Source organism: Mustela putorius, unplaced genomic scaffold (genome assembly GCF_011764305.1).
Source record: "Mustela putorius furo isolate JIRA1106 unplaced genomic scaffold, ASM1176430v1.1 tig00000698_pilon_pilon_pilon, whole genome shotgun sequence".
In the NCBI taxonomy this organism is placed as follows: domain Eukaryota; kingdom Metazoa; phylum Chordata; class Mammalia; order Carnivora; family Mustelidae; genus Mustela; species Mustela putorius.
The window spans coordinates 11282213-11310098 of NW_025421449.1; the positions used below are offsets into that span (position 1 = coordinate 11282213).

A 27886-nucleotide genomic window follows, 5' to 3' on the forward strand; every position below is an offset into this window, starting at 1 on the left:
CGCGGACGCCCCGTGCGCCCCCGGCCCCGGGCTCGCGGCGGCGGCGCCGTAGCTCGCTGGAGTTTGACTCTCGGGCGGCGGCGGCGGCGCGGAGCCGCAGGCGAGGCGAGCCCGGCCGCTCGCCCTCCGCGCTGCGCTCGGATTGGTCTCTCTCAGAGAGTGCTGGCCGAGGGTTGGCTGCGGGCCGGCTCAAGAACAGGTGCACCTTATCGCCCGGGCTCGCGGAGCAGCAGCCGAAGAACGCGGCGCGCCGGGCCGGGCGAACGGCGGCGGCGGCCAGGTCGGCCCCCTGTGTCGGAATGCGGCTCTCCGGCGCCCGACATCCCACGGCCAGCCGGCTCAGCCTCTGAACGTGGCTCGAGGCCCGGCGGCGGCGCGGGCGGGCACCCCGGGGAGCGGGCCGGGCGCGGCGCCCCGAGGATGCCGGCGCGGCTGGAGCGCATGCAGGCGGCGGGCAGCGGCGGCAGCAGCGGCGGCGGCGGCAGCAGCGGCAGCAACAGCAGCAGCAGCGGCGGCAGCAGCAGTAGCAGCAGCAGCAGCAGCAGCAGCAGGAGCGGGGCCCCGGCGCGCAGGAGGCCGCTTGGCGGGCTGCTGACGCGCCCAGCCGCTCCCTGACCGGCCGGCGGCGCCGGGGGCCCGTCTCGCCCCTCTTCCGCGCTCCTCGCCGCCCCCTCCCCGGTCCGCGTCCCCTCCCCCGCTCCTCTCCTCCCCGCCCGCCGCCCGCCTCTCGGGGGGAGGGGCGTGGGGGCAGGGAGCCGATTTGCATGCGGCCGCCGCGGCCGCTGCCTGCGCCCGAACCCGCCGCCGCCGCCGCCGCCGGAGCCCGCGCCCGCGCCCGGCCCGCGCGGCCCCATGCCTCTGGCGCGGCCCTCGGGGGGGCGAAGGTGAAGACCGGCTCCTAGGATGAGTGAAGGTGCGGCCGCTGCCTCGCCACCTGGAGCCGCTTCGGCAGCCGCCGCCTCGGCCGAGGAGGGCACCGCGGCGGCTGCGGCGGCGGCAGCGGCGGGCGGGGGCCCGGACGGCGGCGGCGAAGGGGCGGCCGAGCCCCCCCGGGAGTTACGCTGTAGCGACTGCATCGTGTGGAACCGGCAGCAGACGTGGCTGTGCGTGGTGCCTCTGTTCATCGGCTTCATCGGCCTGGGGCTCAGCCTCATGCTCCTCAAATGGATCGTGGTGGGCTCCGTCAAGGAATACGTGCCCACCGACCTGGTGGACTCCAAGGGGATGGGCCAGGACCCCTTCTTCCTCTCCAAGCCCAGCTCCTTCCCCAAGGCCATGGAGACCACCACCACGACTACTTCTACTGCGTCCCCCGCCACCCCCTCTGCCGGCGGTGCCGCCTCTTCCAGGACGCCCAACCGGATTAGCACCCGCCTGACGACCATCACGCGGGCGCCCACTCGCTTTCCCGGGCACCGGGTGCCTATCCGGGCCAGCCCGCGCTCCACCACCGCACGGAACACTGCGGCCCCCCCGACGGTCCTGTCCACCACAGCCCCCTTCTTCAGTAGCAGCACGCCGGGCTCCCGACCCCCGGTGCCAGGAACCCCCAGTACCCAGGCAATGCCATCCTGGCCCACTGCGGCATACGCTACCTCCTCCTACCTTCATGATTCTACTCCGTCCTGGACCCTGTCTCCCTTTCAGGATGCTGCCACCACCTCTTCCTCCTCTTCGTCTTCCTCCTCCTCTACCACCACCACGCCAGAAACTACCACCAGCCCCAAATTTCGTAAGTATACACTGGGTCTGAACTCTGATTTACTACTGAGTTTCCGTTTTACCCTCCTCTTGTCTTTTCCCCTCCGCCGCCGGTCTTCTAGCATCCTCCACCCCTCACCCCCATTCCAGGTTGGAGCACTGAATGAGATAAAGTGGCCGCAAGGGAGGAAAAAGGTGCGGGTCTGTTCTGGGTCTGTGTGCGGGGTGGGGGTGGGGGCTGTAGGAAGCGGAGAGAGATTGTCAAGCTTCACCTGGCCTACTTAAGTGGGTCCCAAACGAGAACCGATCTCATAATTCCCTTCAAAGGGTTAACGCGAGCGCGATCTCTGCTCACTGCAGACCTGCTGGAGAGCTCCGGGATCCGGCTCCTATTGAGAGGTGGGGGAGGCGGGTGGGAAGTCGGGGGTGGGGAGTGGGGGTAGGGGGGTAGGAAGGGCCTTCCCCCAAGCACTGAGCCCTTTCCCCGCTGGTGGGAAGGAGTGAAAGAAAAGCACATGCAAATTGACGGACGATAAACCACAAAGGGAAGTTATGTCCGTGTGGGTGTGTGTGGGGTTGGGGGGGAAGGAATGATTTGATGGAAATGTTGATAGAATGAAACTGTAGACTTAACAGCAGCTCTGACCCGGGCAGGGACCAGGAAGGGTTAATTAGAAGCCATTGGGGGAGGTAGGGAAATGAGGCGAAGCTTGGCGTAGGGCTGAAGCGATTATCCCCCGTCCTCCTCCCCACCTCTCCACCTGCCCGGCCCTTCCTGGGTGTAGAGATTGCTTCTGTGGCCGCCCAGAGTGAGTTAAGTAGGGGGTGATAGGAAGGGAGCCCTGCTGAGCTACCGCCTTTAGGGTCCTGACGGAGGAGGAGTTTTTTAGCCCTGTCAAGCATTTGCTTTTGTTCCTTTCCCAAAGGTGGGGTGTGAAACCTCATCTCCCCTCCTTCCGTTCCTGAAAAATAGAAGGGGGATTGGACCGAGTTCTCTACACTCAAGGGGGAGAACGTCCAAATCCTTTGAAACAGGTCACTCTGTAAATGAATGTATCATCTTCAGCCTGGGTGGGATTGCTGCCAGTACTGGCCAGTTTACCCCAAAGAGTGATAGATTTCTACGTATTTGTATAGGTGGTGTATATTTTCTGTATATCTTTACAAATGTTTTGTGTGACTACTTGACCTACCTCCCCCCACCCCCACCTTCTCTTGTTCTAAGGAAATGTTGGGAAGCTTCTAAATCTGACTATTGATCAGGATATAGGAAACAGTTTGCAATCTCTGAAGGTTATTTAGGACAAACCCCCAGCCTGCCAGTTCAAGTTCTGTGCAAGCCTGTTCTCTAAAACTGTCTTTACCTTGTATTTCTGTTTTGAGCTATAACATCTGGAGAGGAAGGGAAGAGGGCTCATCATTAACTCTTCAGTAGGAATCCCTGGCTTGCTTTCCGTCATCTGGTGATTTTTCATTTCTCTGATCTTTGGTCTTATTAACCTGGCTGTTATTTAACCCTGGAAACTTAAAAAAAAAAAAAAAAAAAAAAAAAAAGATTTAGTACATTTATGGGTAAGGTCCAGGAGAGAAATTCCTTAATGCCTCGACTTTGGGGGGAAAAAATAAAAAGAAATTGGGAGTCAGGGAGAAGAGGGGAAGGAGGGGATCTGCCACAAACCAGAATGGCAGTCAAACCCAGTAACTTGCTGCTTCCCTCTCCTTTGGCTGAAGCCGTCATTTTTTTGAGAGCACATTTTCTCAGGAGGAGTTCAGAGGCTTCTCTCAGCAAATCTAGCTTGAGTTTTGTGGAGGATAAAGGATGTGCAATTGTATGTATGTTTGGACATATTCAGTGGTTTGAAAATATATGAGTGTCTATCCTGATGACCTCAGATTTTTTATCTTTTGATGCAATTGATGCGAATAATGGAGTGTGGGTGTACTTAACTGTATGTGTGTGTGTGTGTGTGTGTGTGGAGTCTTGTACTTGGGGGTGGGGGGTATTTCATGTTCTTTCTCAATTGATCTCCTTGCGTTCCATTCCCGAGGTCTTTAAAGAAAAGCCCAAGGTAATTATTGCTACCTTTCCATGCTCCTTTTTTACATTCTGTAGAAGGGAATGGCAGCCTGTTTAATAAGTAATGATTATTGACAAGACTCTCAGCCCCAAGGAAAAGGGGTGGGGGTAGAATCTGTAAATGGTGTCAATGTTCACATATAAGCAGCATTTGTTTTATGTGTATCTGAGGTCCACCTCTTGCTCTTTTTTAAACCTTCAACAAGGAGTCGAATTAAGGGATAACACACAAGTATGCAAATCCAATAGAAACTGACCTGGTTTGCATATATCAACAACGGAAATTTTAATGAGGGAAAGATTATGCCGTTTCCATAAAGGATGAATTTAAATAGTTAGGTTTATATGGTAATTTAAAGAAAAGATAGTTTAATTATTATTATTATTTTTTGTCCAAGATTGTCCAAGGATGATTAACAAAAGGATATAAAGATTTCATTTGAGGGATTATTAGTACTGCCACTGTGGGCTGAAGAATGGCCTGAATATCTTGCATTTTATTTTTCACTTGTTTTGGTGTGCTACTAAAGTTCCCAGGAGAGAAATTCCCCTTTTTCCTAGTTTCTACCATCAGATTTAGTAGATTTTTTTGTTTTCATCTTCTCTCTTTTTTGGGGGGTTTCTTTCTCATCTTCTTCTTTAAATGAAAGTCATGAATTATATTGTAGCACCTGAGGACAGCTAAGGATGAGACTCTGTTTTTTTTTTTTTTTTTTTTTTTCTTTTTCAAGACTAAGCCACTAATTCCTTAATGGCCAGGTCTTTGCTCTTGAATTGAACATCTCAGGGTTTATAGAATGAATGTCTTTGTGTTTGTCTTAGGTCAGTAAGAAGGATCTGTATCTGTAAAGGCAGCACAGCTCTTTGGAGGAAGAGAGGCTGGTGCACTCTTGAATAAACACACTTTCTGATGGGTAATAGGCAAAACAAAAGTTAGTTTTGTTACACGGGAGACTCAGTTTAGAAGACTCTTTCTAATTTTCTGTTGGATTAAAGACAGAGATTGAATTTAAAAGGAAGGAGGGGGAAGGGCTTAAAGTTGACTATGTTCTTGTCCTCTTCCAACCTTTAGACACTGAGCTGGATCAAAACTTTCTTCCACGTTACTGGGATCTCTTGGGTTCCCAGTTAGCTGCCCACAACTTGCTTTAGCTTCCGATGTTTTAGAAGCAAATATCTTGAACGTATGGCCACCAGATTATTTCACCAACAACCTCATTGAAGTATCTTGCCTCTAAGAATGTAGATTAGTTCAGTTTTTCCAAGAGAAAGGAAGATTTACTCTAGGCGGGAGAGGAATAATGATTTTGACCCGTTTACAAAGAGCATTTTATAGCACACTGAGTTGTAGTTTCCGACTTGAAACTCACATGCAGAGTGTTGGCCAGTGCCCCTCTGGATTGTTACTTTACTCAGCCAGAAACCCTGTTTTAACAGTTCAAAGTTAAGAGTCATTGGGTAAATTCAGAAACTGAAGACAAGAGAAAAGAGCCACTTGTAATTGGTTAGTTTTTGGGCCCTATTTGGAAAGTATATATTTAATTACAATAAGTAAGACCACGGTCTCAAATACTGTATTTAGTGAAGAGGTAAATGTAGAATGTATTATTGATGTATAAACGTGGTATGGGGGTGATTTTTATTATAACCGAGTCTATATCATTAAAACTTTCCTAGCCATACCTGTTGTAATTTTGAAGACTGCCGTTGATAACACTGTGTTCTTTTAAAAAAAAATTTATTTTTATTTAAATTCAATTAATTAACATACAGTGTATTATTAATTTCAGAGGTAGAGTTCAGTGATTCAACGGTCGCACATAACACCCCGTGCTCATTATATCACATGCCCTACTTAATGCCCGTCACCATTACCCTATGTCCCCATCCAACATGTAGTATTTTCCTGTATTCTTTTCAAAAGTTTCCAGTCTTTCAATAAGAATACTCTTCGTTGTTTTATAGCAGCTTTAAATATAATTTGTTAAAATAAAGTTACTTCTATATATTGTTCTCTATTTACATGAATCAGAGCCTCCAAAGGAATTCTAGCATAGCAGGGACCAACCCCACCAAAGTGAGAGGATTCAGAGCTTGAGGTCAATATTTCTTATGATATTCAATCCAGAGCTTTTTTATGAGCACATATTACAACCTGAGTATGTTTTGATTTCCTTGGCCTTAATGTGGGATTATGAGACTTTTCTGCTTTAATAACTTATACTGTGTGCTTTACTCTTTTAGACACTTCCTTTGTACTTCATCATCCTCACACACACAAGAAAACTAAAGGGCTGGGGCAGGTTAGGCAAGGTTCTTTCTAGAGCCATTTTTAGTTTGGTCTTGGTGCATGAAGACAGGGCCGTTCAAGCCTTCCTCCTCTTTTCCCCATGACTGAGATAAGGCAATACTGTTGCTAATTGAGATGACCTTTTGCAGGGTTGATTTGTGAAGCAAGTCACCTATTGTATTTGTGCTATATTTACTGGATAATCTTTTTTTAACCTAACGCTGATCCATAAACCAGTCAAAAAGGGGAAAAAAAAGAAACAACAAAAAAAGCCAAACCCAACAAACAGGCAAGTAGAAGCTGCTTTGTCACAACTTCTGTCTGTTATTTTCTAAGTCCAGATCGGGCCATGAGCAAGAGTGTGGGTGCAGGGTGAATCGGTGCCATTCTTGGGAGGTCTGGTGTGCAAGGGAGCAAAATCTCTCTTCCCTTGGGAATGCTCCCCCAGCTCTTCCTCCTCTTTACAGCACAATGAGAGGAAGGCAGATTTTCAGCTTGCTTCTTTTGTAGAAATTCTTTCCTCATAACCCCTCATATCCAGTGCCAGACATATCTCGATATTCTATCTGGGATGTTGAAAATGGAACATGAAGGTTGGCCCTGAAATATATAAGAGCAAGGAAAGAGCCATAAATCTAAGTCTGTAAAAGGCATTTGAATTACTTGTGAATAGAACTGAAAATCATTTTTTTCCCCCTTTGAATCTGTTTTTATCCTCAGACTTTTGTGTTAGGTGAAGCCGAGCTATACTGGGTTGACAAATACCACTGAGACATTTTGAGATCCTAGATGTTTTTCTTGTCTACACCCAGAAAAGTGTTTCCTCCAGAGCCATATACGTATTGAAAGGGATGGGGGAAATCAGATTCAATTTAAAGCTTTGTAATATTGGGATGAAAATGGAGCTAAATAGGTGTTTTCCATTCATGCAGTTATTAACAAAAGTTTTAGGATAGATGCTTAGTTTGATTTTCCATCTTCACTGTTTCCCTGGGATTTCTTAAATTCCTGTTGAATAATGCCTCTTTTGAAGATTCCTTATAGGCTTTTGATTTTTTTTTTTAGACTTTTATTTCTTAGTTTATTTCAGATTTTTCCTAGATAGCCATAACATCTCCATGTCATTTTCATTTCAGGCTGTTAGAAAAGTCAACACTTTGGGTAAGACGATGTTAGACTAAGTTGATGAACAAACTTGAGAAAAAAAATTCTACCCACTTATGCAATTGAGTTATTACACTGTCTTGGTGCTTTATTTCTTAAATTAAAAAAAAATTAAGGATTCCAAAAACTTGGCCAAAGCCACATGTCCATTTATTGTCCCATCTAGATTGGGATACAAATCATATAAAATTTTGACAACATTTATTGAGTGATTCTGCAAAACAGTGTTTTAACTGAACATAAAATATTATGTCTTTTCATGTAGTTGTGTTACCTACATAATACATGTCATGTTTCACTATTTTAATTCATTATAATGAATATTAAACATCAGTTTGGGACATTGCAATGCTGGTAGCCAATTGGTTAACTTAAGAAGTCTATTAAAGTAATAGTTTAAAAAGAAGACAATTAAAATAAAGCTTTCTCCCATATCTTGATATAGGGCCAATGCTTTTTCTTGAGTATGTGTCTATAAATTTGAGCTCCACTTGTATGTCTTTTCCTTCCTTTTCTTTTTTTATAAGGTATTACCTCTAATTACCTCTTTCTTCTTTAAGGACCCTGGTGAAGGAATATGAACCAGACTCTTTAGAGATACTATACTATGTCCCTATGTCCTTTGCCTGTATCCTTTAAAGTTTTCTTGCACATCTAATTCAAAATAATTTTATTCGTTTTTTTTTTGGTCACCATTTAGAGTTTCTTCAAAGCATTCACCTATGTTTTAATAGAAACTGCAATTATCTTTCATTTCTGCAATCACCTATCAGTGGCTTACAACAAATTTCAATTACATAATGACAGTAAGAGCAACTGACATAAAAAGGTTTGTTACCCTGGCTGAGTGTTGGTAAGCACACAATTCAAAAGTTGGTCACAGAGGTGTGGTTGCTTCTTTGAGCTTGGCCTGGTGGCAATGACCTTGTCACTATCCAATGAGCTTCCTTGTATTCATCACACTGGAGGGGTGGTGACAGTCAGCTGGCTTACTGGAGCCAGTTTAAGAAAGTGACTCCTTTAGTAGTAGGTCATGACAGCTTTTTGAGATTTTTATGGAAGGGTGACAAAGTTTTGCATTAAACAAAACAAAACGAAAACACCCCATCAAACCCCAAACCTGTAGCCTTAAATTCTGTGATAACTGTGCAACCTCAAAGAAGCATTTTAATCTCTCTGAACTTTAATGTCCTCCTCTGGATTAATGAGGGTCATGATAATTACCTGCCTTGTGTATCATTCGTATAAGAACTTGTAAGCTACAAAACCACTTTACTGTTTTTATGTCAAGAGAAATGGGAAGTGGATAGACCAGGTATTTTCCTCCAAGAGCACATCAGGCTGTTGAATTCAGTTGAAATATTGGAGCTAGTTTGTTACCTTGCTTGAGGGATCTTTTATCACAATGAGAGATTATTGTTCTTGTATGCCCTTGGATCTTTCCCGTGCTCCTTTTGGATATGCTGGCGCACACAGTCAAATATGGTGTGGAAATCTACCTCAAATCACCTTGGAAATTTAGTCCACTCCACAAACTGGAGCCCACGATTTCTTATCCTTTGCTTGGTACACATTTTTTTAAGGCTTATCTTGCACATACATTAATCAATGAGAGGATCCAAAGTTTTGGGGGAAAAAATGAGTGGGATTGTTGAATGGTCTGTAGAGCTGAAATCTGCAGACATTTTCAGATTCTTGATGAAAGAAAAAATGCCCTATGCCTTACTTTCCTTCCTTTCCCACACCGTCTTGCATTCAATCTTTGGAGTTTGAGAGAACATTGGTAACAATAGTCAGTCTTTGTATTGCATTCTATTCCCCTCTTTATTTAGAAGTTACTGTGATTTAGGCTTCAGAGGATTGATAAGTGACTTGTATCCATCAAACAGCTTTTAGATGGATACCTTTTACTTTGGGGAACTTTGCTATTAACATTTTGAAAACATCTTGGCCTGTGTTTGTTGGAAACTTAATCCTGATTTATATTTTAAAGTATTACTTTTTTGTTTGAAGCCTTTTGTTTTCAAGACAGTTGGTGATTGTACATAAGTCATAGATTGCCATTCCCAGGCATAAAAGGAGACAAGTCAGAAACAAGCCTCCAAACTGAATTGAGAATTCAATTTAATAATAGAAGTTTAGCAGCTTCCAATGATAAGATTTTTTTCTCTTTGAGGCCTTTCTTAGAAGTGATAGTGTGTATCATGGCTGCAATGTGGGCTATAAGAGAATTAGAAAAAAAAATCATCTGGCTATATGCAACTATTTTAGCATGAGTACCTTATAGCCAGGGTTATGAGAACAGAATTTGTACTAAATATTTGATAGAAATTCCTGAACATAGTCTGCCTCTTAAGATACCCTTCCTGTGATGACATGTGACCCTAGTCATGATTTTCCTGCGAATTGCCAGGGACTTAGAACTTTACTAAGAGAAAAATCACACTCTCATCATTATTTTAGGATCAGAGTCTGTTGAGGTCTGTGCCATGAATGTTACTTTTAGAAATGTGGAAGAATTCTTCACAAAATCTCAGTCTTGGAATGGGCTTGAGAATTTAGGTACTAACAGTGAGAGGTGCCGTTTGTGGGGTTTTACTGTGTGCCAGGAGGGCTAGCTCTTCATGTATTTATTTATTGCTTTATTTCTTGTCTTACTGATTGATTGAAACAAGGACTCCAAGACCATCAGGCCAGTAGTCCAGGTATGATGATCTCAATCATACAGCTAATCAAGCTTGGCTCAGAGTGGTTCTGTAATTTGCCAAGGACATGCTAAGTGGCATAGTTTGAAGACTCAGGAAGGTTAAAAGATCATTTTCCAGGTAATCTCTCCATTGATCATCATCCATTGATAAGAGTGTAGCCATACCGTGTACATGACCTCTTTCAGCCCTTAAGTCAGGGACAAGGGCATTTGCCATCATAAACTCCGCAAAGGCCTCATCTGTCCTATACCCGTTTTGTTGTTGTTGTTGTTTTTGTTTGTTTGTTTGCTATGGTAAAGGGAACCTTTCAAACCAGAGAAATTGTCCTGGTTTTTAGTCCAAGGAGAAATTTAGGCGACGTTTCAACAAAAGATAAAGAATGTGTTCTTTTAAACTCCTATTCCTTGATCTTCTAACTCTGTTTTCTCCTGTGGCTGCTTGTAGGTGATTCAGTAGACCAATGACAGAATATTTACTTTATTTTTCTGTTCCCTACAATCCAGCCAGAGTTGTCTTCTTTGCCCATTCCAAACTTGCTTTTGATTACAGTAGTTACTGCATCATATGCTGAGACTGACCAATGGAAATGTATCAGGGAATGTTTGGAATCAAAGCCTTGGAGTCCTTACAGACACAGAAATACCAACCCTGTTGAATAAATGTTGGCTGTTGTACCATAGGCACTGTCTCTTGAAGAGCATCTGAATTCCCTCTTGGAACCATACTCCAAGGTCCGCACCATTGACTAGCCAACAATCCTGAGAAGAGGAACATTCGTGAGACACTGATAGTCAGCCAGGAATACCCCACATTGGTCCCAGTCATTGCTTACTCCTTTGACCTTTCTGTCTAGCAAGGGTCCCTAAGGAAAACAAAACAAAACATTCTTTTGGTTAAAGTGAAGGATGATTGGGATTTCTACTTCTGCAAATCCATGAACAGAAACTGGGAATCAGTCAAATCCCAAGATAGGGTTATTATAGACTCTGCATAGCCATGCAGAAGGATAGGAGCACTGTACTAGCAGGAAGCCTGTCTCATCAGAATCCCTGTAAGACTGTGAATGAATCACATAGACTAAGAATGACAGCTGTACTCATCGAGAAGAGGGGAAGTGAGATTGCTTACCCAAATTCATTGTTAAAGTTTTTGTTGGCATGATGACAAGATCTAGACTCCAGGAGTAACAAGTGATCATGGGGAGAGGAAATGTTTATATTAAACACTATCTTGACTTCTATTTAACTGACTTTTCAGTATGAGACTATTTCTGGATTAAAAAACTGACAAATTTCCCCGCTGCTCCTGGGGGCTGGGGTCAGTGCAGAGACCTCCTCTTCCTGGGAAACTCAGCAGCCCATCACGCAGTGCATGTTCCTGGGGAACCTGGTCAAAACCATTTTTAGACCACCTGCTTCTGGGTCGGGGTTTCCTAGGTAGCAGAGCAGCTCTCTCACTGAGATTTACTGAAAGTCATCCCTCAACACAAGGGTTTGTAAAGGATCAAAATAAAACAAAATTAAAACAAATTTAAAGATTAAAAAAAAAAAAAGAAAAACTAACAAATGCCCTTTCATGCTGAATAGCTCCAGTTGATATAGGGCGTCCGCCTTCACCAAATGAGGGGTGTGCTTACCAAGTATTAGTTGTATCTAAATCTGTTTATGCCTGTTGTTGCTACTGTAATTAGGTAATATATTCAAATAGGATGCAAACCAATGAATTAATTGTGGTTTCTATTAGAACTAAATTGATGACTTTGGATATACTCTATAAAGATAAATCCCTTGAAAAAGATGCTTGTCGAAGAAGTTGTGGGCAAGTTAAGGGGGAGTATATTTATATATCCATAAGAAACCTGCCCTTGGATTATTTGACCTGTGGCTTTAAGTTGTCATTCCACAATAAATAAACTGAAACTGAAACATTGCAGTATGTATTTTAGGTGTGGCTTTTCACAGAAGAGTAACAAATTTAGTCAGTGAAAAGCCTTGAATTCTACAGCCAAATAGTTGGCAGGTGAATGTGCATTTATATGACTTAGGATAAAATGAAATAGATAGTAAATAAATGTTACTTTGCCCATGTGATGGAACTATAATGACATGTATCATGGCTGCAATGTAGGCTATAAGAGAATTAGAAAAAAAAAGTTGTTTGTTTAATAATTTTAAGTATACTGCAAAGTGTTTAGTATATAATTATCTAAAACTTTAGGTAGAAAATTATGTAAAGTACCAACTATATGAAGTTGTGCAGATTAATAGATGGATTTAAGATATATAGTAATTATATTCAAAGGAAGTATACCAAATTGTTAACGGTGATTTCTGGATCGTGGAAAGGGAATGCTGTCTAATTTATTGTATTTATTGTATTGTATTTATTTAATAGTCAAAATTATCTCTCTAGTTAGATGTTATTAAACTTTTGAAAAAGAAGAGACAGAGAATAGCCTCCATAAATCAGTTTGGTTATTAGTCTTGGTTCTGTGAAGTTTCTTTTCTTTTTTTTTTTTTTTTCGGACCAAGCATTTGTGTCTTGATTGGTGGTGTCAGCATTAAAGTGTTGGCTGAGTTGGGTTCCTGCTGCGAAATGCAGATGTGTAGAAATATAAGTGCGTTTCATTTGCTCATGGGAAATAATGCCTTATTGAAGGCAGGGTATCTTACCCTGGGCCTTCCACCATTAACCTTGACCTTATAAGGATAAAGAAGATGGAGGTTTAATGAGTTTCTTAATGGCTCTTCGGTCTGCAAATGTTGGGCAGTCTTAATAGTGTTGCTTGGGGTAGATAATAACCAGTAGGAGTCAATCAGTTGTGTTTCTGCTAACCAACTACATGGTCTATTTTAAGGATCACCTAAAGCAGAATGCAAAGGCAAGTTTGAAGTGAAGGGTCCTAGAAGGGAGGGCTGAGGTCAAATGAGAACAGGTGGGATGACCAGTTCAAACAATTTCTAGATTCTGTGAGCCTCTCACTGAATCATCAGATATTAATTCTTATCCTAAAGTTAGGTGGTTAGACTACAGATAGATAAATTCCATAGGCCAGTGGAAAGTAGTGACTTGCAGAGAACACAGTTCTTTACTTTGATGAGGAATTGTGCTCAAAATCTTTTAGGACAGCTCACAAATACATTGGTGAACAGAAAGAGTCAGAACAAAAGTATCATTTTGTTTATACGATGTTGAGTGTTAGAGGTCAAGATAGTGATTGTCCTTGGGGAAGCAGCAGGTAGTGAAGGGAGAGACCCATGATATGAGGCTTTAAGATGAAATTGATAATTTTCTGCTTCTTGATCTGGGTGTTGATTACATGGGTGAGTTCTTTTGGTAAAAATTCATCGAGCTCAATACAAGCATCACAATATAAAAGAAATGTTTCTTTGGCCTTTGCTTCATGCTACCAGGGTGGTAGCCTGAGTTTCTGGATTTTTCCACTTATAGACAACTGGATCATAATGCTGAGTGTTTGTTTTTCATGCCCTGCAGTCTAACAGATGCAAAGAGGGTCTTCTTGGCTTCATCAGCTTCCTTTTTTTCCTCAGGATTCCTAGCTTTGTGAGATTCCATGTAAGATACCCACACTCCTTTTCAATTTAAGCCTTTCTGAGTGGATACTTGTGTTTATATTACTTAAAATTTCCTTTTCCCCGTATCAGGAGTGTTTCTGTGGCAGCATGAGCTATCACACTTTTCACACATCCTCCACCTGTAAAACCATACTTGTGTCCTAATAGTGATTTTGATCACAGTTCGGCAGCATTTGGGTGCACCGTCCATAAGAAAGTTAATTCATCATCTGCATTTATGGTTTCGCTGAAAAGACCAGAATATACGTACCAGAGAATGATTAAGTGCTGAAGTGTGTGATTCCAACTCATGCCATTTCAGAAAGCAGTGATTAGAACAGGCATAGGTGATTTCAGGGGAGTATTTGTTTAGGCAGAGAAATGGAGAATTGAGGCCACAGGAGAGAAGGGGGATTAACAAAGTAAAGTGTGCATGCACACCCTTGTATTGAAGAGTGGAGGGTCTGGCCCAGTGGGCAGAGAGGGTAGCCTCCTCTTTTCCTCAGGACAAAGCCTGATTAAGGAGGGAGGGCTTGGCAGGACATGGCTAAGCTGCTGTGGGAAACAGTGAGGGTTGGTGCAAGCAATTGGCACAATATCTGGTGTTTTCAGAAGATGCAAGGTCTTCAGGATGACTTGGAGGGAGGAACAAACCGCAAATTGTAAAGATTCTCCAAGGCTAATTTGTCCCAAAGCATTTAAAGATATGGTCTGTGATTTGTGCTGAATACATTTAAGTATTGACTTGATTCCAGTACCTCTTCAAAATGCTGCAAGAAGCAAAAGAATTGGTATGTTTAAATATGTTTACTTTTTTGCATTGTCACATCAACACAGCCCTAGATTTAACACAAAATAGTAGCTTTCGAATATCTAAAAATCTGCAAGAAGAGATATAAGAGAATAACCAGCAGAAAGTCTTGATTTTACTTAAATGAACCAGGGACTGCCTTTAGAATTTTCAGAGGCAAAAGCTACTTTATGAATTGATCACCACATCATCCTTCTGGTTCCACCAAGGTTCTCTTTCCAGAAGCTACTCAGCACCTTTTGGGATTAAATGCTGACATGGCATGGCATTCAAAAGGTAGTAGTCCTGTTGATTCCCTCTCTGCCCTCATCACATGGTGAGGGAAGAGGGGGAGACCCTGCTGCTTTGGGAAGCAGGAGAATGGTTCTGTCTAAGATGAGGCCCTCACCCAGCCTGCCAGAGAGCTCCCCTTGGACACAAGAGCTACACCCCTTCTTTCACGTATCCACAGCCCAAATTACTGTGTCGCCCACTTTGTTCGTCATAAAGAGGCTTCGGATTAGAATCACATTCATCACTCTTGCCAGTTTACTTGGTTGCTCGTTGTTACCAGATAGAGGGGCTATAATACCACGGAAGCATGGAATGTTCAATTAGAATTGATAGCCAACGGCGTCTCTCCTCCTCTCTTTTTCACTGATCAGATAATTTCCACTGAGGTCAACCTTTATAATAAGCCAGCTGACACATACTAGTGATATTTACTTGAAATACTTTGTTTATCTGCCCCCCCCCTTTTTTTTGTTGACGGAGATAACAGTGCCCTTTGCAGTTACTTGTTTGGGTCTTTTGTGTATTTGATCAGAAGATATTTTTGAAAGGAAAGGAGGCAACGCTGTAGATGGGATCTAAACGAAGTCAGCATCCGATCTGAGTTTCCCCTTCACTTGGTGCTGTGAGCTTCTCCGTGACCTTCCGTGGGAGCACGCTGGTGCTCATCTTTCATCATGAGCGGCTCCGAGTAATTTATGGTAAATAATGAAATGCTGTTTCCTACAATGCACTGCAAATGGCTGAGTGTTGTAAAAGTCTAAAGAGCTCTATTACTTCTAAATGACTAGATAACACAAAAATGTTAACCCCAAGGAAAAGAGGTCCAGTAGAACAGGCTGCTTGTGAAGTGCTGTCTTCCTGCTCGATGCCTCCTGATAGGCTTTCTGCACCTGAACTCCGCAGGGACTGGCTGGGATCTGAATAGTTACTTTCAGGAACCACGAGGAGAGGCTGAGGCCTTTTAGGCTGTTGGGAAGACCAGGAGCAACTGTGGTTCATTTTTTGGCATGGGGGTGGGGTGGGGAGAGAGAAACTTGCAAAATTTGTTTTCAATCTGAAACCCTTAATACATTTTTTACAGTGCTGTTACCGAGGGTGAGGCCCTCGTGAAACAAGGGTGTGGCAGCAAATGCCTTGTTTGAACACTGATGTTGAACAGAAGAGGTTTTATCAGAATGAAGGTTTATAGAGTCCTGACAGGATTTCAGAATTAACTCTCAGCATAATATCTGTATTCTCTTTCTCTTATCCACATATACAACAGTATGTACCACACAGATAAAATTTGCAAAGCTCAGCTCCCTTGTACTGCATACTATATTAATACAAGTGTGAAATGTTTGTCACGGTGAACACGCATGTTCTCATCCTGGGTACCACAAAATAGCTACACACGTAAGTGTTAGGGTTTGAAGACCTTAACAACCAGGTACAGAAAGTCTTTATGTACTATACTCTCATTGTGAAAATTGAATTAAGTTGCCGGTCAGCGAGCTCTTTATCCTGACAGGAGAGCTCCTTTGTGGCAAACCATAGTGAAGGGTCGTCTTTGGCCACTGATACTTTCAAGCTCAAACCCTTTGCTGAAGTTTGCCACTGGATTTTCACATGATTCCCAGACATGATTACTTTGCCAAATGAAATAATCTGTTTCTTCTACTAGAATGGCTTTCTTTCCTCCAGGTAGCAGCTACAAGGTATGAAAATGAATTGCACAAAAATAAATTACACAGGCTGCATTTTGGGGAGAGTAGCCATAGCGGGATCCATCAATTTTCTTTTGACTGCTGTGCCGGGACGTCCACTCTAATTGTCAGTGATCAGTTATATGCAATCATTTGGACCTCTGGATCTTCCCCAAATAGAGCTGCTTCTGTGCCAGGAAAATCAGGCTGTTTGGATGTTCGAGAATATTTTTGCTTTTGGTGAAGAAGGGTAGTTGCCGTGTGCCATAGGGGAGACAGATTCAGAGAAGTATGGCTATTCCCAGAAGCTTGTTTGAAGAATATGGACTAAGTGGCTCATGGCTCAGCTTCCAGCCCATTAACCATCTACCATCTACCTAAGGTTTGGCATTAGTGACACAGCCTGCTTCGGGTATCTGAGTAGGGACTCCGAGGCTTCTGGGTATTATCCAGGCTTTCTCATCTCTGTATGCTTAGTCTACCACTTCCTCTCTGATACTCGGCCATTTTGTAAACCGTGTGCAAAAGAATCCAGTGAACAAGAGGTGATTTCCATGGAGACAGGGAGACGCCAGCGAGTCTTACCTCAGGGAAGTTTATGTTTCTTGGCTTAATCTTGTTAATTGTTCCAATTTTTTTTCTTGGCTTCCAACGAAAATTAGAAGCAGGATAATTAGAAGAGTGGTTTTAAGAGGAAAAGAAAAGTAATTAAGGCCCAGTGGGAAGGCCACGGACCTTGTTTGGGGCTGTAGGCCCAGTTCTGACACTTGGTTGTTTGAGACCTCAGGGTAGATGGATTCACTCATGCTCTGAAATTGAGTGTGTGTGGTTTGTTTGTTTTTTTTTTTTTAATTTCCCCTGTAAGTAAGGCTGTTGGACAAGACGTTCCCTGAGGCCCAGTTCATAATTTGAGATTAAAATCGTAGTGGAATTTTGAATGACTGATTCTGGAGGCTGTCTCCCTCCTCCTTTCCTCTTTCTGTTTGTTCTCTGACCCCTACCTCTGACCCTGGTTTGTTTTTAATAATATTTAAATTTTATTAGACTCTTCCCCCCCCCCCCCTTGAGATGGTATTTATTTATTTGACGCAGAGAGAGAGACAGCGAGAGAGGGGATACGAGCAGGGGGAGGGGGAGAGGGAGAAGCAGCCTTCCCACGCAGCAGGGAGCCTGATGTGATACTGTGAAGCGGGGCTCCATCACAGATCACAGGACCGTGGGATCATGACCTGAGCCGAAGGCAGACGCTTAATGACTTAGACACCCAGGTGTCCTGACCCTATGTTGTTGTTGTTTTTCCTGTAGTATACTTTTGGTGGTATATTTTGCATTTCAGCATTCACTGATACCAGTGTTTTTAGTGTGCTATATACGTGGGACACAGTTATATCCTTGAGTCTGGTGAACTTTGCTTGTTTACAGCTTTAAAAAAGAGAATTTCTTATCCTTCCTCTGACAGATGTAGAGGTTGGTAGCCAGCCATAGGTCTGGTATTGTGATGCGCACACATGAAAGTAAATGGATTCCAAGGGCAGAGGTATGAGGAGGCTGGGAGGAATTACTGGCACACAGAAAATATTTCATTTAGGAGTATAAATAAATTCATCCAGTTCTAGACATAACCATAATATCTTTCTCCCTTAATTAAACAGAGGTTCTACTTGCTGAATTTTACAGACTGTTACAAGAAGAACACAAGACGAAGAAACAGTATCACTAAGGCACTGTGTGTCTTAATGTAAGGCATTATTTCATGACATGCTGGTTAGCACGAGGATTTTTGATATCAGAATGTGGTACCATCCATTGATTAGAGCACAGCTCTGAGCCAGAGTGACATTTAACTCAGAGTGGCTAGTGTTAATGTTTTATCTTTTTTTTTGGAACATCTTCCTCTTTGTTATATAAAGTATGTTCACTATGGAAAATTGGAAAACATCAGCAGTAAGGAAAATAAAAGTCAACTGTAGTTCTACCACCTCGAGATAATTACCGTTATCTTTCTGTAGGATATTAACCCAATTTTTTGCTCCACAAATACGTATTTTTTTACAAAAATGAAATTATATATGCTCTAATAATTCTTTTAGCTATCCTTTTGTATTTTATGTTAAAGTATTTCTATGACAGAATACTTAAACTCTGTTTTTAATGATGTTGTGCTGAAGTATATTGACATACTGAAATATTGAGGTGAAGTTAATCACCTTGAGAGTTTAGTTGTTCCAATTTGGTCATTATTAAATAAAATTCTGCCCCAAAAGTCCACAGTATGGAATGGGAACTTTTAGCCAACATATATACAAAAAACCTTAATTTTTTTTTATCCAGATTCCTAATTCTTATTGAAAAAGGATTGAGCAGTTCACATTCTTGCCATTGTGATGTCAGAATGCCCATTCTTGGGGCGCCGGGACAGCTCAGTCAGAGAAGCATCCAAATCTTGATTTCTGCTCAGGTCATGATGTCAGGGTCATGAGATTGAGCCCAGTGTTGGGCTCAACAACTCGCAGGTAGCCTGCTTAAGATTCTCTCTTTCCCTCTCCCTGTGCCCCTTCCCACCTCTGTCTCCCTAAAAACAAAAGAAAGAATTATTTCCATAACTTTCCATTCTTTCCATAACTCCCACCCCATCGGTGTTATGTATCATTAACAACAAATCAACAAACAAAATGTTTTGCCAGTCAGTTTTAAAACAGTATCTTGTTGGTGTTCTGTCTTAACATTTCTCCAGTTACAAGGGAGAGTGAACATCTGGTAGTTTTTGAAACAGAGGTTGTGGGGGGAGGTTTGTGAGTCTTTCTTCGCTGCGTGTGCTGTATGGTCAGCTGCCTCCCTCCATCATCCATGACTTCATCTCAGCTGTAAGGAGAAGCTGAGGTCTGGAAGTATGAAAGCTACCCAGTGTAACTTAGAAACAAGGTGTTTTGGTGGTGGGTTTTTTTTTTTTTTTTTTTTTTTTTTTGCTTAAAACCCAGAAAGCATGGCAGATGGGTCATGATCACAGGGAGTCAGCAAATAAGGAATAAGGTGCAGCAATGCTTGACCAAGTGACCTCAGGGGATAGAGTGTTGGGTTACTTGACGTCTGTAAAACCACAGTGCTCAATGTTAACCTACAGGTATATAGCTAGTAAGATTCTCCTAGAAAATATACACCTGAACATGCACATACACACAAGGATCAAACATAAGAAAAATTCCTGAAAGTTCAGAGGGTTTAAATTGCAGCTTTCTCTGAATCGATGATGCCCAGGGACTACCTCAACTCCTTGGTCTCTGCCTTTTCTGGAACCTTCTCAGTGTTCTGTTAAGTAAGGTTTCTTTTCCACTCTTCCACTCTGTGGACTGGCTGTTGAGTTGAGGCTTGGCCTCCAGGGAAGAGTGGTGTAAGCTGCTCTGCACCTGGGCCCTGTGACAGCCACTGTCTCCAGCTGCCGTAAGGCTACTGCTGTTCCCGCTAATAAGTGCCATGGAAACCCAGTGAGCTCCAGGAGAGGTGGGTGAGCTGCACATCACTGAGTGACACTGGATTGTTAAATGTCACATTACAAAAATAGAACCACCTGAGGAAAAGCGGGGCCACACTAGCATCCTGTAGCTCTCTTTCTTGGCCTCTGCTTCCCTTTGGCTAAGTCTTCTGCATGAGGAGCAGGGAGACTTGGTGCTTCAATTATCTGTATTGGTGGGTCTGGCAGAGATGTCCCATCTTTGGCATATCTCTAACTCCGAAACCAGACATTGATGAATTTGATTTGGATTAAAAAAACCTGACTCCGTTAAGGCTTTGCTGATCATGTATACATCTGTCCTTTGAGCTTCATAGTTTTAGGATCAAGGTAAGTTGCCTTAGCATCTACTATGTGGTCAGGTCTTTTTTTTTTTTTTTTTTTTTTTTAAACACTACAAGAACAAAACAAGGGGCACCTGGGTGGCTCAGTGGGTTAAGCCGCTGCCTTTGGCTCAGGTCGTGATCTCGGGATCCTGGATCGAGCCCTGCATCAGGCTCCCTGCGCGAGACGGAGCCTGCTTCCCCCTCTCTGCCTGCCTCTATACCTACTTGTGATCTCTCTCTCTGTCAAATAATAAATAAAATCTTTAAAAAACAAAACAAAACAAAAAACCCCACCTTGGATAGCTTATATCCCAGGTGGATAAATTCAGATGACACCTCCAAATTGATTGACTTGAACTTTCCGATTATTGGTCCAAATACCCTCAGTCCTCAGCTGTCCAAAGGGAATCCCTGCCAGTTTAATGCAGTGGACTATGTGTCATGTTTCATTTAATGTGGATGTTAACTTTTTGTTTTGTTTATTACTATCCAATGTTATTACCATCCAATTAGGTTGAAAATCAGCAATTAGAATCGAATGCATGTAATAGTTGTTATTTTCCTTTTGCTCATAGTTACACTCTTAATGATGTGATTTGTAGTCGGTGTGTGTGGGTGTGTGTATGTAAGGGGTGCATGTACTATAGAAACAGCAGTGGGTGTTAAGTCTGGAAGAATCCAAAATTTGCTTATTAGATACCCAAACTTGATGGAGTCTATCTCCTTGAGCCTAAATATTCTCATTTCCAAAAGCCAAAATAATGGCTACTGCTTATAAGGCACATACTGTAGAATGTATAGATAATCAAATAATTGGATAAATCAAGGTGTATATATATTGGGAGCCAAGGGGTATTTGGATATATGAAAACTGGAGCAAATTGAAATCATTAATAGGGCCCGATGTTATTTATGTCACAAGCTAATGTTTTCTTTTTGGGAGCCAAATTTAATCTTAAATATTTAGTACTGTACTTAGGAACTTGATGGCTTGAAAATAAAAAAAATTTAAGCTGGAAAGCCCTGTAGAGAGGATGAGAATGACACTGAGAAAATCTAAATCTCAGAATGGTGTTGACGGGAACAGTACCAGTTTCCAGGCATCTGGATGTGAATTTCTCATCCTTTGAGAAAGGCACACTCAACCAGCATGCCCTTTTGGTATGATAGCCCTGGAAGTGTGGGATGCTCAGTTTGAAACTGAGCTCTGTGTCAATCCCTGATATCTCACTTTCTTACGTACCACACACAAGCAGCAGAGGAAATGTGCCTTTGAAGAGTGAAGAGCCCTCTCATTTTCTCACTATCCTATCTTATGCCATTTCTCTTCAGGGTGATTGTTCTTAAGAACGGATCCTCAATGCTGAGTAAAGAATACTTTTCCACAGTATTTCTTCCAAAGTGTGTCTTGATAGATTCTGCAAACTATAGAGCAGGATTTCACATGCTGAGTAAAAGGAAGATGATTTATATTTCTGAAGAAAGCTAAAATTCATCGCCCTTTTTCCTAGTCTCATTTTCCTCTTCTTCATCTATTTTTTTTTTTTCTTTGAAAGATCGAAGGTATGTTGTAGATTTCATTTCCAGAGGTTGAGAATTTAGGGCTTTGTTTTGTTTTAAGTCGGAACATTGTATGATACAAAACGTCTGTTGTGGCTCAAGGGGCAGCAGATCTGTTGATGTGAGTTACTGACTTGAGCAGCCGTGTGGGGCTTCTCTTCCACACAGTCCCCTCAACATTCTTCATTGTTTAACTACTTATTAAGCATCTACTATTTGCCAGATGCTGTTTAGGTGTCGGGCTCTTGAGCTGCCAGAGGGTAAAGGATAGGCTCGAGCATTGCCTCCCGAACCCCCGGAGCATTCTAATGGGGAATTCATACAACAACATATGAATAAATAAGAAAATCTCTGCCAGTGAGAAGAGCTGAACAGGATTGCAGGGTAGAAAGTTTGAATGTATGTAGGTGTTCAGGGAGGCCTTAGATGCAGTCATGCTAGTTGAACTGAGTCCTGCGTGTTAGAAAGAAGCCAGGCATGGCAATACCTAGGAGAGAAGTGCATCAGAAAGAGAAAAAATAAAGTTTAGGGGCCTTGAGGGATAGAAATATGGCCATTGTGTGCTAACATAATGAATATCCTCCAAAGTGATAAGAATTGAATTGGAAGAGGTAGACAAAGTATAGGGAACTTGAGCTTGATTTTTTCTTGTATGGGAAAACCATGGGGAGATTTAGGTAGGGAAAGATTCTGATGTACTTTATGTTTTAAAAAAAGTCCCTGTGGATGTTGTGTGATGCTGCACCCTTGGGGCCACTCCTGGAGTCAGGGAGACAAGTGAGAAGGGCACTTACAAGAGTGGGGACGGGTGTGGTGGGATCCGTGCCCTGTCAGATCGGATGTCCTCTGGTAGGCAAGCAGAAGGGGGACAGGGATGAATCAACACTTCCTCCCAGTCTTCCAACCTGAATAGTAGGGGGCAGGGTGGCATCATTAACTGAGATGTGGAGGATTGGGAGGTGAGTGGGATTGTGCGTGGGGGTTGGGGATGAAAGAGTTGTTTTAAGCATCCTGTGCCCTCCATTCCTGTTAGGTGTAGAAGTAGATGTTCTCAGAAGGTAATTGGATAGAGAGTACAATGGAAGGAACTAGAAACCCACTGAAAGCGCAAACAATATTAAAAAGGCTGGTGGTATGGTGTGGTAGATATAGACCACCTATATTAGCATTGAAAGCCTGGGGCAGGGAATACCCACCCAGTATAAACTGGGGGGAACTTCTTGTAGATGCTGTGCAGTGGTGATGTTATCTGTAGTTTTAAACCTGGGTGCAGTTTGAACCTCATGGGGGAGCTGTAAAAAAATATGCCTGTGGCCAGGCTCCACACTCCACCTTAGACTAATCAGAATATCTTTTTTTTTTTTTTTTGGCAAGAACAGTGGCAGACGAAAGTAGTATCTATTAAGTTCCCCTGGGGATTCTAATGTGCTGCCAGGCTTGAGTGGGGGGGGTACCTCAGCAAAACCTCAAAACCTTCATCCTTTGGAGAAGAAAAAGGGTGGAAGTGAGAAAAGGCCAAGTGATACAAGGTTGGGGATAGGACACACAGAATCCCCACCAGCAGCTAGAGCTAGCGACCAGCTCTGTGCTCATTCGGGGTTAGCCATGTTAGGGGGGAGCAGGATATTATCGACTCCTAAAGAGGGCAGCAGTCATAGAAAAGGGGAGGTGAGGACTTTCTACATAAGGTTCCCAGACAAGGCAAGCTCTGCAAGTCCCTCAGCCCAAGACCAGGCTTCTGTGCTACTTTCCACATTCAGACTCCCTCTCCTCGCCCAGGGTTGGGTGAATCTACCACTGTTGACGGAAAAACTAAACTTTTCCTGATTCTCACAATTTAGCCATAATCTCTGTTGAAATCTCCAGCATTATTAAAAGCAGAGTGAAGAGTGAGAGTATAGTTTGCTGTGAAATATTCCAATATTCATCCTTATCTTTGGCGATTCCAGTCCTAGACTTCTAAATCAGAAGGTAAGAAGGAAGGAAATATGTTCAAGGTTGTTTGCTCAAGGGAGTTCAAGGTTGTTTGCTCAAGGGAGTCCATCGCAGAAGCCCATGTAAAAGTTTGCGTAAGAGAAATTTTCAACTATGTAGAGAGAACACATCACTTCTTTAAAATCTAGTGTGGAGGGTGCCTGGGTGGCTCAGTGGGTTGAGCCTCTGCCTTCAGCTTGGGTCATGATCCCAGGGTCCTGGGATCGAGCCCCGCATCGGGCTTTCTGCTCAGCAGGGAGCCTGCTTCCTCCCTTTCTCTGCCTGCCTCTCTGCCTACTTGTGATCTCTCTGTCCAATAAATAAATAAAAATCTTTAAAAAAAAAATCTAGTGTGGGAAAATGTTTACCCTCTAAGGTAAAGTAAGAACAGTAGGCTCAAAAACCATGTATAATTCCAGTTCTACATAAACATTGGTAATAAGACATAAAATTATGGAAAACCACTCTTGCTGAGTGGGAGTATGATCCATTTTACTTTTCTTAAATATTTTACTTAAATTTCATTTTATCTCCTTTTAAGTTTCCTTAATTTTTTATGTAGACGGATATCCTAGGGTTTTCATAACAAAAATCGAAGTGGTATTTTAAAAGAGATTGATAAATAATTTGTTAACTTTACATGAATTTAATTATGAGCGTATTATTTGATTTTCTAAATTTAATAATAATCATTTCTGCTTCTCAGAGATGGTATAAGAGTTAAATGGGATAACCAGTGGGAAAGCATTGCTATAAAATCCCTGTCACATATTAGAATCTCTTCACTATTAATGCAGTATTGCCTTCATTTCTAACAATGAACTTTATTCCGTAGAAATACTGTTCCTCCCCCCCAACATTTTAGGTAAAAGCAAAATTGAAGAAAAATAGTTTCATCATTTGTACTAATCAATATGCTGGTCATTGGTGAGAACTGGCATTCCAGAGGGATGGATGGTGATTGCTTGAGCAATCCATGGCCATTCCATTGTTCTTTGCAATGATCAGTTAAGGAATAAGCATTGTTCTGGCTAACAAGAGGTAAGGGGGAATGGGCTGGAGTCCTCAGGGAAGGATTCCTTAGCAGAATTAAAGGAAGAAAAGCCATCAGAATATTTTTGTGTTCTGCTCTGTACTTGCTGAGTTTCAGTGGGTTTGTGATGCCTGGAGCTGCGGCATCCTTTTTGGGACCATGAAACTGCAGGTTTAGGGATAAAGGGCCTGGTGCTTGATGATTCCCTGGAGCTGCCAGAGCATTTGGAGGCTGCCTTTCTTTAGGCAGAGCCTAACAAGTCAGTCTTTTGGCCTCTGAGGGTCACATGTTTGTCATGAACAGCCAGAAGCATTGTAGGTGTCAGCACTGGTGGAGTCTGACATCTGGTTTCCCAAAACAAATAAAAAGGGGAAAAAATATCTATTGGGTATCTACTTAATTGAAACATATAGGACACCAGATTTTTTTCTTTTAACATACTTTTTCTTCTTTCTATAAATGCTTAGCTATCTTGGCAAAATAATTTCATTTAATGTTCACGCAAATTTCCTGCTATAAGTTCCTCCAGAAATCGAGTCAAATGAATTTGGGAGAGCCTGAGAATCTTAAATAAATACATGACAACTTCATAGAGCACCCTATCAAATGTACTATCCTCCGGTTTAGAAAGCACACTGGGAAGGCTTCTTATCATGCTGAGATTTTTGAGTGGACACTGATTACCACAGTCACTGAAAATTTAAGTTAGCTAGATTTCTGTAAAACGTTTCAGATATTTAAATTCTGATAATATAGAAGTCTAGAGTTAAAATTAGGCTACTTTAGAATTTGTAAGTTTTGTATGTGTAATTTAGAGCAAATTTTGCTACCCCAGAGTGGAAATGTTACAAATGGTAGCTGGATTTCTCAGGCAATTTGAGAAAGTGTAAACATGAAAACATTCAGGGCATGTGTTTTTATTTATCCAGAAATATAATGGAAATACTGGTCTATTTTCAGTTAGAAATAATAGTAGCAATAATAGCAAGTAAAAAATTTTAGAATTGGCTTTGCTGGAATATTTTTTTTCCCCAGGATTATATACAACCTTTTGTTTATTTTTAGAACATACTAGTGATAGAATGCACACAATTCTTGTACTATGAAATGTGAAGTTTAGATGAGAAATGACATGTTTCTTGATATTTCTTTATTTTTAACATTTTTATTTATAAATAATCTCTAGGCCATCATGAGGTTCAAACTTACAGCCCTGAGATCAAGGATCACATGCTCCACTGAGTGAGCCAGCCAGACACCCTGTTCATAGGTATCTAAAAACAGTTCCCTACTCTCTTTCTCCTAATAAGGCTGGAACCTCTAGATCAAGAAATCCTAACGAATGGACACCTGGGTGGCTCAGTCATTAAAGGGTCTGCCTTTGGCTCAGGTCATGATCCCAGGGTCCTGGGATCGAGCCCCATGTTGGGCTCTCTGCTCAGTGGGGAGTCTGCTTTTCCCTCTCCCACTCCCCCTGCTTGTGTGCTTGCTCTCTCTCTCTCTCACGGTCTCTCTCTTTCTCTGTCAAATAAATAAAATCTTAAAAAAAAAAAAAAGAAATCCTAAGGGAAAGAAAAATAGGCATGGGAAGGGTGCAGTGTTAAGAATAATACACACCATTTTGGGATCCTCAGGCAGTCACTTAATCTTGGTGTGGTTGCAGCCATGGCCCAGGGTGAAGGCTGAGGGGCTCTGTCCAGGATGCCATCCCACTCCCTGTGAAGTGGATAGAAGCAGGTCTGTAGCTAGGGCCTCCCTGGGCTTCTGGCATCGAGAGGAAAGAGAACCAATGAGACAGGCTTCCACATGAATGCCGTCAACGTGTGCAGCTTAATACGACAGTATTGGGATTCATATTAGTAAAGTCTATAGTATATATGTAGGAAATATTCACCATTAGAAAGTAAATTTTAGGTTATTAAGTCTTAAAATTAAATGGGATCTTTGACAAACTCAAGTAACTCTAGCATTAAGACGAGAGATTGCAGGAGGTAGGGAAAGGTTAGTCTCGCTGGAAAATTACCTGATGCGTACAAATGGTGCACAAATGATGGTTACCTGTGGGCACACCACAGGCCATTCATTTCCCTTATTTATGCGGCCTAACAGCAGTCCCAGAAGTTCTGTATTAGCATGTCCACTCTACAGGCTGAGTAAGCCACCTTCCAGAGGGGAAGCTGGAACCCTGACACCACTTAATTTTAGTTACCTGGTAGACAAGGGCTTTTGTGACATTTTGGAGGGGATCTCTGCCTACTTGGTGTGTCTCACTGCTGATCCTTTTATGAGGATGCTTGTGAGGACTCCGTGGTTCTTCCCCTTTTCTTTATAGAAGCAGGTCACAGAGATGATTTTCCATCTGAAGTCCTCAAATCAGGAATGCTATCTAAATAAAAAGGCAAAGAGGCATTGTTGAAGTAGTGGCCAAGAGTTGTGAGAAGAAGCGAAACAGTTACGGAATTTGCTTAGGTGCTGAGGCAGGCCTGGCCTGTAGAGTGAGGTGCCTTGAGCAAGGGCCGAGGTCAGGTCTAACAGGTGGCGTGGAACACAGAGTGCCTTCGCCCATGGAGTGGTGACAATGCTACCCCTCGAACTTTAAAATCTTTGGCACTAGTTTCTCGTTTTCTAAAAGAAACCAGTGAAAGTTATGTTAATGATGACAGTAAATACACTGTTAAACATTTCCTCAGGGGTGCCTGGGTGGCTCAGTGGGTTAAAGCCTCTGCCTTCAGCTCAGGTCATGATCCCAGGGTCTTGGGATCAAGCCCCACATCGGGCTCTCTGCTCAGCGGGGAACCTGCTTCCCTTCCTCTCTCTCTGCCTGCCTCTCTGCCTACTTGTGATCTCTGTCAAATAAATAAATAAAATCTTTAAAAAAAAACATTTCCTCAGTAATTGTCACGGGTTATAGACAGTATCTCATTTAATTCTCTGTGCAGCCCATGGGAGCAAGTACTACTGTGATCTTCATTTCCCTGAAAAAGAGGTTGTGGTGTAGAGGAGGGACGTAAGCAGCTCAGGTTCTCCCTGGTGGTGACAGAGCAGGCTGGTTTCTTTCTTTTTCTCTCTCTTTCTTTTTTTTTTTTAAAGATTTAGTCATTCATTTATTGGGGAGGGAGGAGGAGCAGAGGGAGAGAATCTTAAGTGGCCTCCCCTCTGAGCACAGAGCCCGCCGCAGGGCTGGAGCCCATGACCCAAGAG

The 27886-nt window shown here is 42.7% G+C and overlaps 1 protein-coding gene across 9 annotated transcripts in view; it reads left to right on the plus strand.

The window, feature by feature from the left end:
- The first annotated feature begins 797 nt into the window (after positions 1-797).
- NRG3 (neuregulin 3) overlaps positions 798-27886 on the plus strand; it is a 1045529-nt gene continuing 1018440 nt past the window's right edge. For 4 of the 9 annotated variants that reach the window (XM_045083566.1, XM_045083567.1, XM_045083568.1 and 1 more), the window contains exon 1: positions 800-1732. In XM_045083566.1, coding sequence (XP_044939501.1) covers positions 904-1732 — 829 coding nt within the window. In that variant the 5' untranslated portion in view covers positions 800-903. Of the gene's footprint in view, positions 1733-27886 lie in introns of all 9 variants that reach the window. The other 5 variants (XM_045083561.1, XM_045083563.1, XM_045083562.1 and 2 more) reach the window with 2 other exon arrangements.